The sequence below is a fragment of the Lepidochelys olivacea genome, assembly GCF_965140295.1.
Source record: "Lepidochelys olivacea isolate rLepOli2 genome assembly, chromosome: 5".
NCBI lineage: Eukaryota > Metazoa > Chordata > Testudines > Cheloniidae > Lepidochelys > Lepidochelys olivacea.
The window spans coordinates 23,252,975-23,269,673 of record NC_140415.1 but is presented as its reverse complement, the minus strand read 5'-3'; the positions used below and the strand labels follow the sequence as shown (position 1 = coordinate 23,269,673).

Genomic DNA, 16,699 nt, shown 5'->3' with positions numbered 1-16,699 from the left:
CTTAATGATTACAGAGGTTAGTGATCATAGAATGCAGCTTGTTTTTCTTTGAGACACTTCCAATAACACTGTAAAATTACATCAGACAGGTTTCCAAGTATATTCAACTTGCAGTGCTGAATCTGCACGTTTTTCTTTTCTTGGTATGTATCATAAATGCATTTTACAAATTTAAGTGCATTTGCTCCTTTAAGCTTAGAATGTAAGCATTACAACGTCATATGCTTTGGTCTGTAATTCTGGTTTCCTTACCTTCTGAACCAATATGGACCCAATTTCACAGGTTACATGCATTGGCTTTTCTTGTTTTATGAATAACTATTGTCCAAGGTCTTTCCCACAGGAAGGCTTTGTGAAAAGTGGAAACATTTAAAAGCACTTGCAGACATGTTTTATAATATTTATAAATTTTTTAAATGTCCCTTTGAGGAAGGACTACTGTAAACAGTGAATTCCTATAAGGGATTAGGGCATGTCTACATTGCAGCTGGCTGTGTGCTTCCCGACACAGGCAAACAGATGTGCTAGCTCTCCTTGAGCTAGTGCACTAGAAATAGCAATGTAGCGGGGCAGCAGCCTGGGCTAGCTGCTTGAATACAAACCTGCCTGGACCCCTGGGGACATACTCGGGCAGCCAGTTTGAGCTGTTGCCCATGCTACCTCTGGCTATGTGGCTATTTTTAGCACACTGGCTTGAGCAGAGCTAGTGCCTGTATGTCTACCCGCTGTGGAAAGCATGTTCCCAGCTGCAGTGTAGACAAACCCATAGCAACATAGCACACTTACTTCAGAAATACTTTGGTAATGGCTTGAAAATGTGAAATGCAGCATTGCAGGTACTGAGGAGATACAGATAACTCTTTATTACATTTTTTATAGGTGACTAGTTGACCAGCGAGAGCTGTTGGTGCTCTGCACTCTTGAAAATGAGGTCACTTATTTAAGTGTCTAAATATAGACTTAAGATTCTAAATTTAGCTTCCCTCTGAAAATAAAAGCTTGGCACTATATGTGAAATATTACATGCACACAGACACTGGCAGTTACCCACACAGTGATGCAATGATATTTTAAAACTTTGGGGATACTCTCTAGGAAACTGCACACCTAGGACCAGATTCTAATCATGGTTATACCTATGTACAGGAACTCTGGGCTAAGTCAATGAAGTGAAGTCATGTTACTCCAGATGTACACCAGTGTAAGAGATGTCAGAATCTTGTTCTAAGTACTAAACCTTTAAAGTTCACAGTGTTGCTGTCTCAAACCAGCACTCCATTATCCGTTACATGCAGTGCATTTAAAAAAGAAAAAAAGGTTACTAGGCCCAGGGAGGTAATAGACATATAGGCCTTGAACAAGTTTAGAATTGCAGATACCATGCTCCACATGGGGAGAAAAGGTCAGTTTCTATCAATACAGCTCTTCCATCCTGCAGAAAGATCATAATGGATAGGATTTCGGAGCAAGTTCTTCTGTTACAAAATTAAGTGATTAGAAAAAGGTGCCATTAGGTTTTTGGAAAACGTGACCGCTCTATTATTAATGATTGGAACTGGTGCAGCTTTCCCCAGTTTTGAAATTATCCTGGTTCAGCATTAACTGTGTCTGTACCCCTGGGAAAGCTAAAATCCTAATGTAGACAAAGCCTTAGTGATATGTATAAGAAGAAGGATAATCCAGTGCTTAGGGTGCTAGGCTGGAATTTACAAGACATGGGTTCAATGCCCTACTCAACCGCGGACTACCTATGTGATTCCCAAACTGAAAAATGCGGATAATAGTATGTTCCTACTTTGCCGGGGTGTTGAGGATAAATACATAAGTCTCTAAGATGGACAGAAATGCAGGTGCTGCTTTGTGCTTGGCCTGGTGTATTTTCCATTAAAACTCCAAAAGGACATTTGAGCCATTCTCAAATGTTCCCACAGAATTGGGCATATTTCTAACTTGCCTGCCCAGTTCTATGCACCTCTGTTTGAACTGTTACAAGTTTGGGTCCTCGGAGCCTGCTTAGGTGATAAGAAAAGGAGTACTTGTGGCACCTTAGAGACTAACCAATTTATTTGAGCATGAGCTTTCGTGAGCTACAGCTCACTAGCTCACGAAAGCTCATGCTCAAATAAATTGGTTAGTCTCTAAGGTGCCACAAGTACTCCTTTTCTTTTTGCGAATACAGACTAACACAGCTGTTACTCTGAAACCTGCTTAGGTGATGTCATAGAATCCTGTCAATTACTGTAGCTGATTAAGGAAGGTTGGATGCTTGAACAGATCTGACTTCTTTTGATTCTTAGTCAACATAAGAAAAGTATGGCAAGTATAAGCCCTGGAGAATGCATTGTAGGGAACGCGTCTGCACTGGGCTGGATTAGGCACTTGATCCAGCTTCAGTGGAAAGTTTCACATCCGTTTCATTGAATTGGGACCTAGATGACTTTAATAGATCTCTTCTATCTCTAATTTTTGTGGTTAATCAGAAGCTTTTAGTGTCAATTAATTTCCTCTCTGATCCAAATTTATTACTCATGCTGAGTAACCTGAGATTTGCGATGACTCCAATAGGACCTTTCCTGTGGTGACAGCCCCATCCTATGAATTACTCCTATGCTGAATTCCTGCAGGAGTAAGATGTCCATTAACTCTGACAGCTCGACTCTATTTCTGAGATTAAGATTTATTTTGTTCTCAGTGTCATGTGGTTGCTGTTAGATGCCACCAGGAATTAAAAGAATGTTTATTGGGCCTTTGAAAATCCTTAATGGGCTATGCTGGATGGTGGGCTGGGCTGACCACTAGGCACTATTGAATGAAAACTCAATTTGAATGGGGGAAAAAAAAACCAATGAATGAATGTCTGATTGGTAATGGGCTTGTTTCACTAGCCTCCCAAAGGCTGAAGAGCGGAAAGACATTTATTTTTATTTTCATATTCAGGGGAAATCACAAATAGCTGAAAAGATATAACCTAACACAATTCTAATCTGATCCCACTGGAGGAGTGAAAAGGATATAACCATATGTACATTTTCCTGGTGTTTGGGGCTGGGCTTTTATATGGCAGGAATATTAACCCTAAACATTGTATCTGCCAGGGTCACGTGCATAAATCAACTTTTAAAAACCAGTAGTGGGACATTTTTATGACCTTTATTATTTCTCTTTCCTCCCATAAGGAAGTGGGGCTCGAGAGCTCCTTCCATAGTTCTTTTTGAAAAGGGCACCCACGGAAGGAAAAACTCAATTTGTCAGAAAAAGAAACAGAAGTATGTATGGAATCAGGATATCCAAATACGCAATGGGGTTCTTGTGATAAAGTCTAAGCCTTGGGTCATCTAAAGAAATATTGTTGTATTATTCTCCTCTCATATACACCCACTTCTGGAGCCCATTCTTCCCACCACTCAGCTAGTCTGAGAGATCCAACTAAAAAAACTAGTCACCCCGACATGTGCCATTTACTCATATTAGCCTCTGGAGCAAAAAAGACTGGAGACCCACAGAAACAGGTGTGTTCTCTCTACCCAGTTAAATCCCTCCTTAACTGAAGCTTTTATCAGAAGGGAAAAACATCTTCATGTTAGGGTGTGTCTATACTTAGCGCTAGGGGTGTGAGTCCCACATCACCTAGACATACTCACCCAGAGCTAGTGCACTAAAAAGAGTCGTGTAGGATGGGCAGTCGTGAGAGGCAACACAGGCTCACAGTACGGAGTATGTACCCGCAGGGTCCAGGCGGGTTTGTACTCGACCCCTCAGCCCATGCTGCCACTTATTGCTGCCCATGCTACTGCGGCTGTGCTATTTTTAGCATGCTGCTCTATGCAAGCTAGGAATCACACCCTCAGCTCCAAGTGTAGACGTGCCCTTCGTGAGAACTCCCCATTGTGTGTGGGTGTCACTGTCGACTCGGTCTTTGGGGGAAAATTTAATGTTTGAGTTGTAGGTGGAACCTAGCTGAGACCAGGCTCTCAGTGGCTGCAGGGCCTGTGGGCTAGATTCACTCTTAGGTCTATGCTTTTGCAGTAAACCTTATCAAGAAAATCTCCAGGCAGAAAACCAGCCCAGGGAGTGGCAGCGGGAGCAGCAAAAAGGGCTCAAAGCCTCTGTTGCGTGGGGAGAGGAGGTTCTTAGAGGACCATGGTATACAAATTGTGAGCAGTGCTGGCCGAGAAGGGGACGTGACCTTGCCTGCAAATACACTGATATCCGTGTCTCCCTTACAACAGCCACCATCTGTGGAACCAATTAGGATTAAATCCCCACGTGGAACCACCCGGAATGGTGGTGATGGAAATGCTTCCAGCCAAACTCTGAGAGTATTTGACTCATTAACTTCATTTTTGGAGAAAAGGAAGAGGCTCTGTCCATTACTAATCTGTGTGGGTTTGCTGGATGTACAGCTGTAGGTCTCCCTCAGGGAGGGGTGTTTGGGGCTGTATGCTAGAGTAATATGCAGCCTTCTAATCTCACACAGTTTAATACCAGGTAGCAGCACCATTTAACCTGTCTGTTAAAATGAGACTCTAATTTATACCATGCTGTGTACAGTGTATAAAGTTTGGTGGCTTTTCCCCAGTGCCCATGGACGGGGGCGGGGGAGGGGGCAGGGGGACACTGATAGTGCAACTTGTGAAGTTTAGCTAATTCACTTTGTGCTTTTTTTAAAAAAATGCAACAAAAATCCCTGTCAATGTGGTTAGTTAGAGCCAGGTCGTGGGTTTAAACCACAGGCCAGAACAAGTGGGCGTGCAGCAAATGCCCCCGGAAGCATTCTCAGTGACTCAACCAGAATCTTAACACAGTGGCGGGGGAGTGCCATCATCCTGTTTAATGCTCTCCATTTCCCAGCTGTGCCAGCTCTGTGAGGGAAGACTAGTACCAACGCTAGGAAAAAAAAAAAAGCCACAGCATTCTGTACACAAGTCTTGTACATGAGAGAGTAAAAATAGCTGTTTGGGGAACGCATTGCACACAAAAGCAAACACAGGGTGATGATGAATAAAAAAGTTCACAAAGAGGTCCCAAAGTCCAGAGTAAAACTCCATTTTGGCTCAGTGCTCAGTTTGCTATTTTTCTCAGTGAGATCTTTCTTTTTCCAAAGAGAAATCTGCCACCCAGTTTGTCACCTTTTTTTGCTAGTGTGTATATTGGGCTGTTGTAACTGCTGTTCTCACCAGGCTGGATGTGTTCAATTGATACATCAGACACTGACTTTGTTGGGTATGGAGCTGTTTTAGTCCTGTACAGTGGTGCTGCTTGTTTCATTCAGAAGCCTATTTCCTATTGATGGTTGCCATAGTCTTCTTTCCCAGGTCAAAGGTGTGTGTGTGTGTTTTAAATAATCACATCGCTAATTATACAGTACTCTCATTTGATTTGCTTGGTGCAATCCATGGCCCCGAAACTAGAATGCGCTCCATGTGGGTGGACTCCTATGCCTATGCAGAAACTAACAGATTCCCCATTCTGCTGAGCTTTTTGCAGGATGGTGGCCCAAATTAACAGCTGGTGCCTGCTCCCCTGGGAACACTGTCAGCTCTAACCAAATGAGAACAAAATTTAGAAATTCATAGATTCAGGCCAGAGGAACCATGAGTTTAACCTTCTGCATAACCTAAAATAAATCTGAGCCTTGTCTATAGTTATTGACAGTTGTATGATCAATTAGTCCTGAAATCTCACCTCCAAGGCACCTCCACATATCCAGGTGTGATGTTGCAGGGTTTTTCAGTGTAGTGCCCCCTTTAGCCGTTCTGGTGCACAGTGATCTGTTGTTTCCTGTGGCCTAGTTCTGCAGTCAGGTCACTATTCAGTCCATTCTCCTTCCACAGTATACGAAAAAGTCCCAAAACAGTAAACTCAAAATCTAATGGCCTTCGAGCTGGTCTCCCGATGTTTATCTGTAACTTTTCATTCGTGGCCTTTGTTATTCTTTTAATGCCTGTGCACCCCCCTCTTGGTCTGGCTGGGAACTAGGTAGGGGAACCCAGGCTCACACTCTCCTCTAGGTTCCAGCCCAGGGATTGAGTTTTGGGTGGATAAAGCATGTTTCTTTGATCCCTCCGCTACGTTCCTGAGCTGCTTCTAACTTCATCCCACTTGTCAACATCTTCACCAGGTCTCTGGACTCTGCTATCCCTGCCTGGATCTGTGGTTCCTCACAGCGTCTCCTTAGCCAGCTATGAAGGTGCTTTCTCAAAGACCACTCCCAGGCCTCCTCTGCAGCAGCTGGGCTATACTGCAAGCAGCCCTCTGTCACTTACCTTTAGTTGATATGTGTCTCCTTCAAGCAGAAGTCCCCCCTCTCAGCCCTCTCTCTGGGCTGGAGTTTGTATCTCAGGCCTCTTGTCTTGAAATAGCTGCAAAGCTTTTTCCAGCTCCCTTCAGCTGAACACCCTCAGTAATTAGCCTTCCAAACTGGAAGGTCTAGCAGGCCAGCCTTCTCTCAGTGTCTGCCCACCCTGGAAGAGAGAAGGAAGCCTTTACCCTGGCTCCTTCCTCCCAGTGTATCCCCTGACTGGGGGAAAGAGGAGTCTTGCCCTACTCACTCTGCCAGGCTCCTGGTGCCAGGCCTTTAAAGAAACAGGGCCTTTCTCCCAACCACTGCTTATCTCTCTATCCCTATCCTTCTTTAGGTTCTTGTTTATTGGGCCTTTGAAAATCCTTAAAGGGCCATGCTGGATGGTGGGCTGGGCTGACCACTAGTCACTCCTGTTCATAAGGCAGACCATGCTGTCACACCATTGTATGTCAGCTTTGAGTGGTGGTCACTATAGTCACGCACTTTACACTGGCCTCTGAGAGGCATTGAACACTACTTTAAAAACTTGGTGGAGGAAGTTGTATATGATGAGAGTGTTTTGCACCTATAACTTGGGGATCCACAGGATTATAGGCATCATTTGTGCCCATTTATTGTGTCTTACGATAGCCCTGGGAAGTGGGTAAATAAGTATTACATTGTACCTATTTTACAGACAGATAAACTGAGGCACAAAGAGGTTCATAAGTAACATCCCTAACATTATTCGCCATCTCCAGTTGAATTGGGGATAGAATCTAAGGGTCTGGTTCTCCAGTCCTGACTCTGAACAGCTCCTGTTGAAATTTATGGAAGCTGTTTGTTTGCAGTGGCTATGAACCATTCTCCAGGTGCTTTTACCACTGCCTCTGAGTTGCTGTATTAGTCTTTTGTTCCCGACACAGAGTATACTATTGTTTATAGGGCCTTGATCTCTATTGGCACGTCAGGTTGTTTGGATGACCTTTTATTCTCTTCCTGAGAAGGATAGGTGATGCCCCCAAGTGGTAGACAAGAGAATAATAAAAACGGTGATTGGGGAGAGAACTGTACACCCTGCGCTCTAAGCCAACAGAATGGCATAACCTGATAACTAAAAATTAAAGGGAGAACAAAATAGACTATGAAATACACGTTAGGAAAATTTTCTTTTGTGTCTAATGAGCAGAGCAGCTGAGCAGCATTTTAGCTGGAACGATGACCAGGATCGTAATGCTTCTGTTTTTGTCTTGCAGGCCAAGCAGGTGTTGAGTGGCTATGGTGATGAACTGACAACATTCCTTGTGGAATGAATTCTCATTGGATTCCAGTGTAATTTGTAGCTGGCCAGCTGTAAAAGTAGCCCAACAAGAATTCGTTGACACTTCCTTCCTCCTCTTGCTGAGCCGTCCACAGCAATTGTTTCAGTGTTTTCATAAAAGCGTCCTGTTATTCTTTGCCAAACTGAACAGTTCAACAGCGCCGGACCTGAGTGGTGGCTCCCCATGTGTGCTCTCTCTCTCTGAACATGGCTGGGGGTGACGCTGATGGATACCGTGATTCTGAAAGGAGGATCAGTGAAGCCCTGCATAGTGAACCCAGGAAGCCATCCTTCACATGATGGGATCCTTGGGTGCCCATAATGCCCATCACTCAAGAGAACGCTATGCTTTTCCTCCCCCTCCTGTATCAGTGGCTGCAAAACAGCCTGAGGGAGGAAGTGGAAGGGCCAGAGCAGAGGCTGTGTCAGTCTGCCATTCAGAAGCTGAGAGAGTACATACAGCTAAATTTTTCCGTGGATGACAGCAAATTGCAGCCTAGTGGTCCCAGCACTTTAGACATGGAAATCTGCACCCTCTACCTTACTAAGGAGATGGGCAAAAATGAGGCTCTTGGCTTAAGCTTTGGGAACATCCCTGCTTTTGGAGACTATGGAGAGAAACGGAGAGGAGGGAAAAAGAGGAAAGGGCACAAAGGCCCAGTGCTTGATGTTGGCTGTATCTGGATAACGGACTTAAAGAAAAATAGCCCAGCAGGGAAATGTGGGAAAGTGCGACTGAGAGATGAGATTCTTTCCCTGAACGGACAATTAATGGTCGGCGTGGATGTCAGTGGGGCAAGGTAAGGGGCAAAGCGGTTACTGCAGATCTGCAGTGCATAGGGATTGCTGCGTAACACAGTGGGTTGTCTTTAATACTGATCTGCTAGAGCTGTGGTCCCCAAACTTTTCAGGGTCGTGTTCTCCCTTATCTCTATCCACGCCCCCCCCCACCCCAAGCTGGGGCTGGGAGTAGGGCCATGGCTCAGGGGAAGGGATGGAGACAGGGATAAGGGGACTGAGGCTGGGGCCACAGCTGGGGGTGGGTCTTGGAGCGGGAGCAGAGCCACAGCCAGGCTGCAGTGGGGGCTGGCAGCCGGGCCCATGGCTCGGTGCAGCTCCATTCCCCCTCTGCCCCCCACCCAGCTGGGAACAGAGCCGTGGCCAAGAGCTGAGGCTGGGGGCAGAGTTGCAGCCAAGCCATGGTGGGGACCAGCAGTTGGGCCTGCAGCCTGGTGCAGGGATGCACAAGTGGCTGGGGATGGGGCTGGGAGCCAGGGCTGCGGCTGGGGGTGGGGCCAGAGCAGAGCTGGGCGGAGCTGGATGGCTCTCCCTCCCTGCCCCTCATGGGGGCTGGCCCAGCCCCCTCCCAACATTCTTCTGCGCCCCCCTGCGGGGGGCGTGCCCCACAGTTTGGGGACCTCTGTGCTAGAGGTGGTAGAAGGTCTTCCCAAGGCAGCAGAATATCTCATGCTTCCTGTTTCTTGTGGTAGGGGTGAGGGGTGGGGTTCATTCACTGGTTTAAGACGGGGAAGTACAAGTGCAGTGGTGTTTTAGAGGGCACAGAATCTCCTCCCTCTAGGAAAAGGGCTGACCTCCAGCAATGGATGGTTTAGAATGTGATGCACGGTGTCAAACAAGTCACCTGTAAAACAAAAGTGGCCAGATCCTCAGATTGCGTGTACCAGCATAGCTTCATTTACCTCAGTAAAGATGTCAATTTATACCAGCAGAGGTTCTGGCTCAGTAAGTAAAATCCCAAATGTGGGGGAAATGAATAGGATTGTTATTAGTAATGTCGCTGGAGCTGCTTGGAGAGAGTAAAAACTTTCACAGAAATTTCCAATACTCCATTGGGGAGGAAAATATCAGTTAGCACTGGTTGGAAAATGCATTGTTTCCACCATGCTATCAAAAGTATGGTTTTTTTTGCAAACAAGCAAGAAGTAACTTGCTCTAGGGTTTGATGTTTGGTTTTTGAGGCGTCCATTGTCTCAGTAGGGTTTTCCATTCAAATGTGGTGATTCCAGCCCTGATAGTCCGAGTGACTAGATGCACAGGTGCTGGCTTCCTCCAGGCCCCAGGGGTGCTCAACCCTCCGCTCCGCTCTGCCGCAGGCCCCGCCCCCACCTGACCCCATCTCCCAAGCCCCCCCAACTCCACTTCCGCCCCCTCCCCCCAGCATGCCTCATCCTCACTCTTTCCCCTCTCCCCTAGCGCCTCCTGCATGCCTCAGAACAGCTGATCACGGCAGGTGGGAAACATTGGGTGGGGGAGGAGTTGATTGGCAGGGCTGCCAGTGGATGGGAGGCACTGTGAGGGAGGGGGCAGCTGGCTGCTGGAGGGGGCTAAGCATCCACTAATTTTTTTCCATGGGTGCTCTTCCCCCCAGGGGTAGTGATCATAGAACCACAGAAGATCAGGGTTGGACGAGACCTCAGGAGGTCATCTAGTCCAACCCCCTGTCAAAGCAGGACCAACCCCAACTAAATCATCCCAGCCAGGTCTTTGTCAAGCCGGGCCTTAAAAACCTCTAAGGATGGAGATTCCACCCCCCAAGGTAACCCAATCCAGTGCTTCATCACCCTCCTAGTGAAATACTGTTTCCTCATATCCAACCTAGAACTCCCGCACTGCAACTTGAGACCATTGCTCCTTGTTCTGTCATCTGCCACCACTGAGAACAGCCGAGCTCCATCCTCTTTGGAACCCCCCGTCAGGCAGTTGAAGGCTGCTATCAACTCCCCCCTCACTCTTCTCTTCTGCAGACTAAACAAGCCCAGTTCCCTCAGCTTCTCCTCATAAGTCATGTGCCTCAGCCCCCTCATCATTTTTGTTGCCCTCTGTTAGACTCTCTCCAATTTGTCCACATCCTTTCTATAGTGGGGAGCCCAAAACTGGATACACTACTCCAGATGTGGCCTCACCAGTGCCAAATAGAGGGGAATAATCACTTCCCTCAGTCCGCTGGCAGTGCTCCTACTAATGCAGCCCAATATGTCATTAGTATCCTTGGTAAGAAGGGCACACTGTTGACTTCTCTCCAGCTCCTTGTTCACTGTAATCCCTAGGTCCTTTACTGCAGAATTGCTGCTTAGCCGGTCAGTCTCCAGCCTGTAGCAGTGCACGGGATTCTTCCATCCTAAGTGCAGGACTCTTCACTTGTCTTTGTTGAACCTCATCAGATTTCTTTTGGCCCAATCCTCCAATTTGTCTAGGTGCTGAGGGTGCAATCCATCCCATCATTCAGATCATTGATGAAGATGTTAAACAAAACCAGACCCAGGACCGACCCCTGGGGCACTCTGCTTGATACTGGCTGCCAACTAGACATCCAGCCCTTGATCACTACCTATTGAGCCCAATGAGCTAGCCAGCTTTCTATCCACCTTATAGTCCATTCATCCAATCCATACTTCTTTAACTTGCTGGCAAGAATACTGTGGGAGACAGTATCAAATACTTTGCTAATGTCAAGATATATCATGTCCACTGCTTTCCCCATATCCATAGAGCCAGTTATCTCATAGAAGGCAGTCAGGTTGGTCAGGCATGACTTGCCCTTGGTGAATCCATGTTGACTGTTCCTGATCACCTTCCTTTCCTCCAAGTGCTTCAAAATGGATTCCTTGAGGACCTTCTCCATGATTTTTCTGGGGACAGAGGTGAGGCTGACCGGTCTGTAGTTCCTCACATTCTCCTTCTTCCCCTTTTTAAAGATGGGCACTGTATTTGCCTTTTTCCAATCATCTGAGACCTCTCTCAATCGCTATGAGTTTTCAAAGATAATGGCCAATGACTCTGCAATCACATCAGCCAACTCCCTCAGCACCCTTTTATGCATTGCATCTGGCCCAATGGACTTGTGCATGTCCAGCTTTTCTAAATAGTCCTTAACCTGTTCTTTCACCACTAAGGGCTGCTCCCCTCTTCCCCATACTGTGCTGCCCAGTGCAGCAGTCTGGGAGCTGACCTTGTCTGTGAAGTCCGAGGCAAAAAAAGCATTGAGTACTTCAGTTTTTTCCACATCATTGGTCACTAGCTTGCCTCCCGCATTCAGTAAGGGTCCCACACTTTCCCTGACCACCTTTTTGTTGCTAACAAACCTGTAGAAACCCTTCTTGTTACCCTTCACATCCCTTGTTAGCTGCAATTCCAGTTGTGCTTTGGCCTTCCTGATTACATCCCTGCATGCTCAAACAATATATTTATACTTCTCCCTAGTCATCTGTGATGCCAGGTGGACAGGTACAGAATCATACAGATAGTTCGTAAACATATTACAAATATTTCCACATTTCTCACAGGTCATTTAATCTCTCTGGGCTTTTCTACATGGTGGGGTAAAGTCCTACCTGAAATCACCCTAGGGGATCTTCTGTGCGCACCAGCAAGGTCTAAACAGACCAGTTAATGGGCAGCACATTAGTGCACTTTAGAAATCACACCCCCATAGGGTGAATTTCTCCCCGGTGTAGACAAACCTTCTGACTCACTTTCCCATCTAGAAAAGTGCTCCTTTCCCCCCACCCTTTGTCTGTCTTGTCTATTATGACTGTAAACCCTTCAGAGTAGGAGCTCTCCTTTACTCTGTGTTTTGGGCAGCGCCTAGCTCAATGAGGCCCTGATTTCAGTTGTAGCCACTAGGTGCTGCCATAATACAAACAATCAATAGTAGTAGATTATTGAGCTCCACTGATATTAGTAAAGGTGGGAGGTGATTTTATACCATGTCATCTAATTCTGCTGTGAGCAAGAGGCTTATCGTCTGCTAAACAAATTGAGAGCATGCGATAAGGTGGTGAGAAAGATGCAGCTATGTCTCACACAGTATCAGATCTGATTTTCAAAGGTGCCTGAACCCAGCCTCTGTCTTGCAATAAAATGTCTCTGCAATTAATTGTGTGCACAAGTGGTAGTATTATGCTATCTAACCACCTTACTGTGCCTGCAAAATAGAAGGCCATTTCTTAAAAGCAGTCCTTAACCTATGGCTGAGGAACCATGATGTGTTGTTGCCCCTCAGACAGAATGACCTGTTCTTTAAATCAAAGGTGATCTGTTGCTAGATAATGTCACATTATTTTTCATGCCAAGGAAGGTAATGCTTTGTGGAGCCTGAGACTTTCAGGTGTCAGTTTTTATTTTTCCACTCCTGAGAGTCTCCAGTTGTGCTGTTTTTTAAAGGCTCTGTAACTAAATCAGTAAACTATGGAGACTACCGATAATTAGAATAATGTCCTTTTTTTATTTTCCATCTCAGATGTTCTGTGAGCTCCCAGAGCTAGAAGAGCCCTGCAAAACCTCACTGGGAAGCTGGAATGCCTAGATTTTGGTTGTGTGTGGCAGTTTTAATTGTTGCCAGTTCATGAGCTCCTACCCTAAAATGATATATGGTCTCTTGGACCAGGGAAAAATATATGCCATTTAGCAGACAGACCTGGACATTTTCAGCACCCCAGTCTGGTCTGCCCCTGAATCATTGCCATTGTTTGATGAATGTGATGCTAATGGAACAAACTTTCAGGACCTTATGGGACTTCTTCACTTCTGATGCTGTTGTGAATGCTTGGATTCATCATCTGAGGCCTTGTCTACACTACAGGGGAAATTCGATCTAAGCTGTGCAATTTGAGTTACGTGAATAGTGTAACTCAAATCAGCCTAGCTTAGATCTACTTACCGTGGGGTCGACACTATGTTATGTCGACAGGAGACACTGTCCTGGGAGAGTGATCTGCAAAGACCCGCTAAATCGACCACCAATGCATCGATCGGCGCTCGTGGATCCCCGGCAAGTGTAGACAAGCCCTGAGTAGCAAATGGCCCTACTAAAGCGTAAGTGGTGTGCACAGGACTTTGTAGGTACCATCTTGTAAATCATGTTCAGGTTCAGCACCCTTTAAAAGCTATAGGTTTCTCAGGGATCTCAAAACAGTGATGACTCCTGCCCACCATTGTAAGATGTAGTACGTAAATGTTGCAGAGTGAAAGAGGGAGTCGGCTTGCGGACTCTTTGCTGCCTCTAATTAGGGTTATTTCAAAATTATGCCACTCGCTGTTTCTATGTTACTGCTATAGTATCAGAGCCTGTTCCTGCTGGTTCTTCAGGTTTCACTGAATCTGCAGGGGCCTGTAGTAATGGAGATTCTCAGCAGGGATAGGCAGGGCTGCCTCTGTGCTTCTCAGTGCTAGCCACTGTGTTGGAATTCTCTTGCTTATTAAGGGCAACATCCTTGTTTGATGTGAAGGGGCATTAATTCTGTGCGTTGATGCATGACTCAGTTTGCATAGTGCATGCATGATTCACAGAGTTAAAATTCTGTTTGTGGCTCATGCCAAGGTTAGCCTGGGCTTGAGTGAGTGAGAATGGGGTTTAATTTTAATTTATAGCTATTGCTCTGACACATGTACCAGAAACGCACCCTTGTTGCCCATACAGGGAATGACCATGTTGCAGTCTGCATAGGGCACTTTTTGGGAGATAGCCGCTCTATTTTTTTTCTTCTTTTAAAATTTTTTTTTTTAATAAATTTTCATAAAGAAACAAACAATAAAAATACAAAAAAGACTGACAGCGTGTATAGATTACCAAATACCACATGTTTCACCAGGCAGCCAATAAAATTACACAATTATGCAACTTAACAACTTATCGGAGCTGCAAGACCAGACAATATTACAGAGACATAACACGTTAGGGTGGGGGTAACAATAGTGGGGTTTTTTTAAAAAGACACACACACAAATAGGCAAAAAAGGGAAGGCAGGAACCGGGGGTAGGGAAGGAGCGTAGTCGATGATTTTGTTTACGCCATTTACAGAATGTGTCACAAAAGACCGCTGACAATCTACAGAAGTTAGAGCAGCCTATTACTTCTGCCTCATTCGTTCAGTGTTGGCATACTCACGTCTGTGGACTGTGCTTCTGTAGGGCCTGAATCTGTGAGGGCTGAGCATCTCCTGCAAGGTCCTGAGCACCCTGAGCTCCTCGTGAAGTCAATGGCAGTTGAGGTCAGTCAGCACCTTGAGGGGAAGAATGTAGCATCTCCAAGGATCAGGCCCATAGTGGTTGTGTAACCAATTTTGCCATTTCGTGTTCGGAAAGCTGAGTCTGGTTTTAGTTTTGTTTTTTTAGTAATTATTTGTTTAGGAAGTTTTAACAAGTTTACAAATCATTATCATGGAAACAATGGAAATAAAACGTTAATCATCTCTGAGCTTTTTTTTTTTTCTTTTTCTGCGTGTATCTTTCTGTTTAGAGAAATATTGTGCAGTATCATCAAATCTCTCTATTTGTCAGAAGGCTACCATATTACAGAGTGAACTTCCTTACATCACCTAGCATGTGTTGTTTCTCAAGATCTTACTTAACTCAATGAAAATACTAACTCTGGTCCTATTTATTAAATCAGTGTGTCTGGCAAACATTAATATTTAAAAATATAATTGGATAGGTGAGATGTTTATTGCAGACAAATGTACTTTGAGCAATGAATAAATGGAAATCAAAACTTTCAAGTAGCTATTTGTCCTCTGTCTGTTTTGCGAGGTTTGTACTTGATGTGTTCTTCCACAACAAAAATGCCCCCATTATTTTGAACCATTCCTCCAATTTTTTACCAGTAAGAGGCCATAAGTAGTCTAGTAGATGAGAGATTAAATCTTCGTTTCTCTGAGGGTGATCATGTCAGCTAGGAAGCCCCAAGAGGATTACCAGAGAAATGTTTGGTAATGTACATCCACCCATTTGATATATTTAATTGCAAATCACACCCCAATACTTTTGGATGACTGGACATGTCATCTTTTTAGTTTTAATGTCAAAACTGAAAAGCTTCCCTCAACTAAAAGAGGGAAAGGAAAAGAGGGGGCAAAAGTAAGTTACAGTTAAAAGTGTATTTCAAAGGAGTCTACCCACCACCCCAAAATCATGTTACATTGCTTTACAAAAATTCAATACCTCCTAAAACATCCAAACATTACAATGCCTGGAAATGTACAAAGAAAAGGAGGACTTGTGGCACCTTAAAGACTAACAAATTTATTTGAACATAAGCTGTCGTGAGCTACAGCTCACTTCATCTGATGTAGCTGTAGCTCACGAAAGCTTATGCTCAAATAAATTTATTAGTCGCTAAGGTGCCACAAGTCCTCCTTTTCTTTTTGCGGATACAAACTAACATGGCGGCTACTCTGAAACCTGGAAATGTACAGTTAAGGGATCCAGTCAGTTTTCTATCACCCACAAACCCAGGATAATTTTGACAACATGACTTGAAAATTATTTTTCCGGTCTTCGCACCCCTTATCCCTCAAATTTCCCCAAAGAATTTTACCATGGGATGAGATGTGGCATATGAAATTGCAGGGGAATTGATTTCTTTTCAAAGAAGTTGGGGCCCCAACTATTACAAATCAGACTTATAATGGGGAGTTAGCTTCAAGCTGAACTATTTAGGGTGAAGTACTGGCCCCATTGACGACAATGGCAAACGCCCCACTGACTTGAGTAGGGCCAGGATCCTACCCATAGTGTCTACTGCTACTGTATTTTATATTCAGCGGTGTTTTTAGCTGTGATGGGTTGTAAAGCTTTTCTATTAAACTGATCAGTATTATTTGGAGTAGAATCTTGCACATGTTAAATATGCAAACTTGATAAAACTCAACTCAGGCTTTCTCTCCCCACTTCTCAGTAGCGTGATAATGTGGTGTTGAACTTCTAGAGACCTAGAATTAGAGCCAAATTACCCCTGTCAAAACGAACAAAATATATTATTACTCCTGCTGGAATTCTGTGCCACTGTGCAGTGCAGAATTTGCACAGAATTAATGTTCCCAGCAGAATTTTATTTTTTCATGAAGAATTTGTGATTTCCATCAAAATTCTTCTTTTTTCCCAATTTTATGTGTTTCGTATGGATTGGTTTCGTATACCTGTAACGTCTTTGCGCACATATGAACCTGAACCCAACCCCTGCGCTCCCACCTATGACTGCACCCCTCCCCAGCACTCCTGCCTGCACCTGGTATGGGGGCGCACATACCACCTCCAGAGACAAAGGGGTGTTCCTGGCAAACCATGTATCTGACCC

At 45.0% G+C, this 16,699-nt stretch overlaps 1 protein-coding gene across 1 annotated transcript in view; it reads left to right on the top strand.

Moving 5' to 3' along the window:
- Positions 1-16,699, top strand: part of PDZD2 (PDZ domain containing 2) — a 327,010-nt gene that overhangs the window by 94,704 nt on the left and 215,607 nt on the right. The window contains exon 3 of the mRNA XM_084629338.1: positions 7,540-8,404. Coding sequence (XP_084485464.1) covers positions 7,926-8,404 — 479 coding nt within the window. The 5' untranslated portion in view covers positions 7,540-7,925. The remainder of the gene's footprint in view (positions 1-7,539; positions 8,405-16,699) is intronic.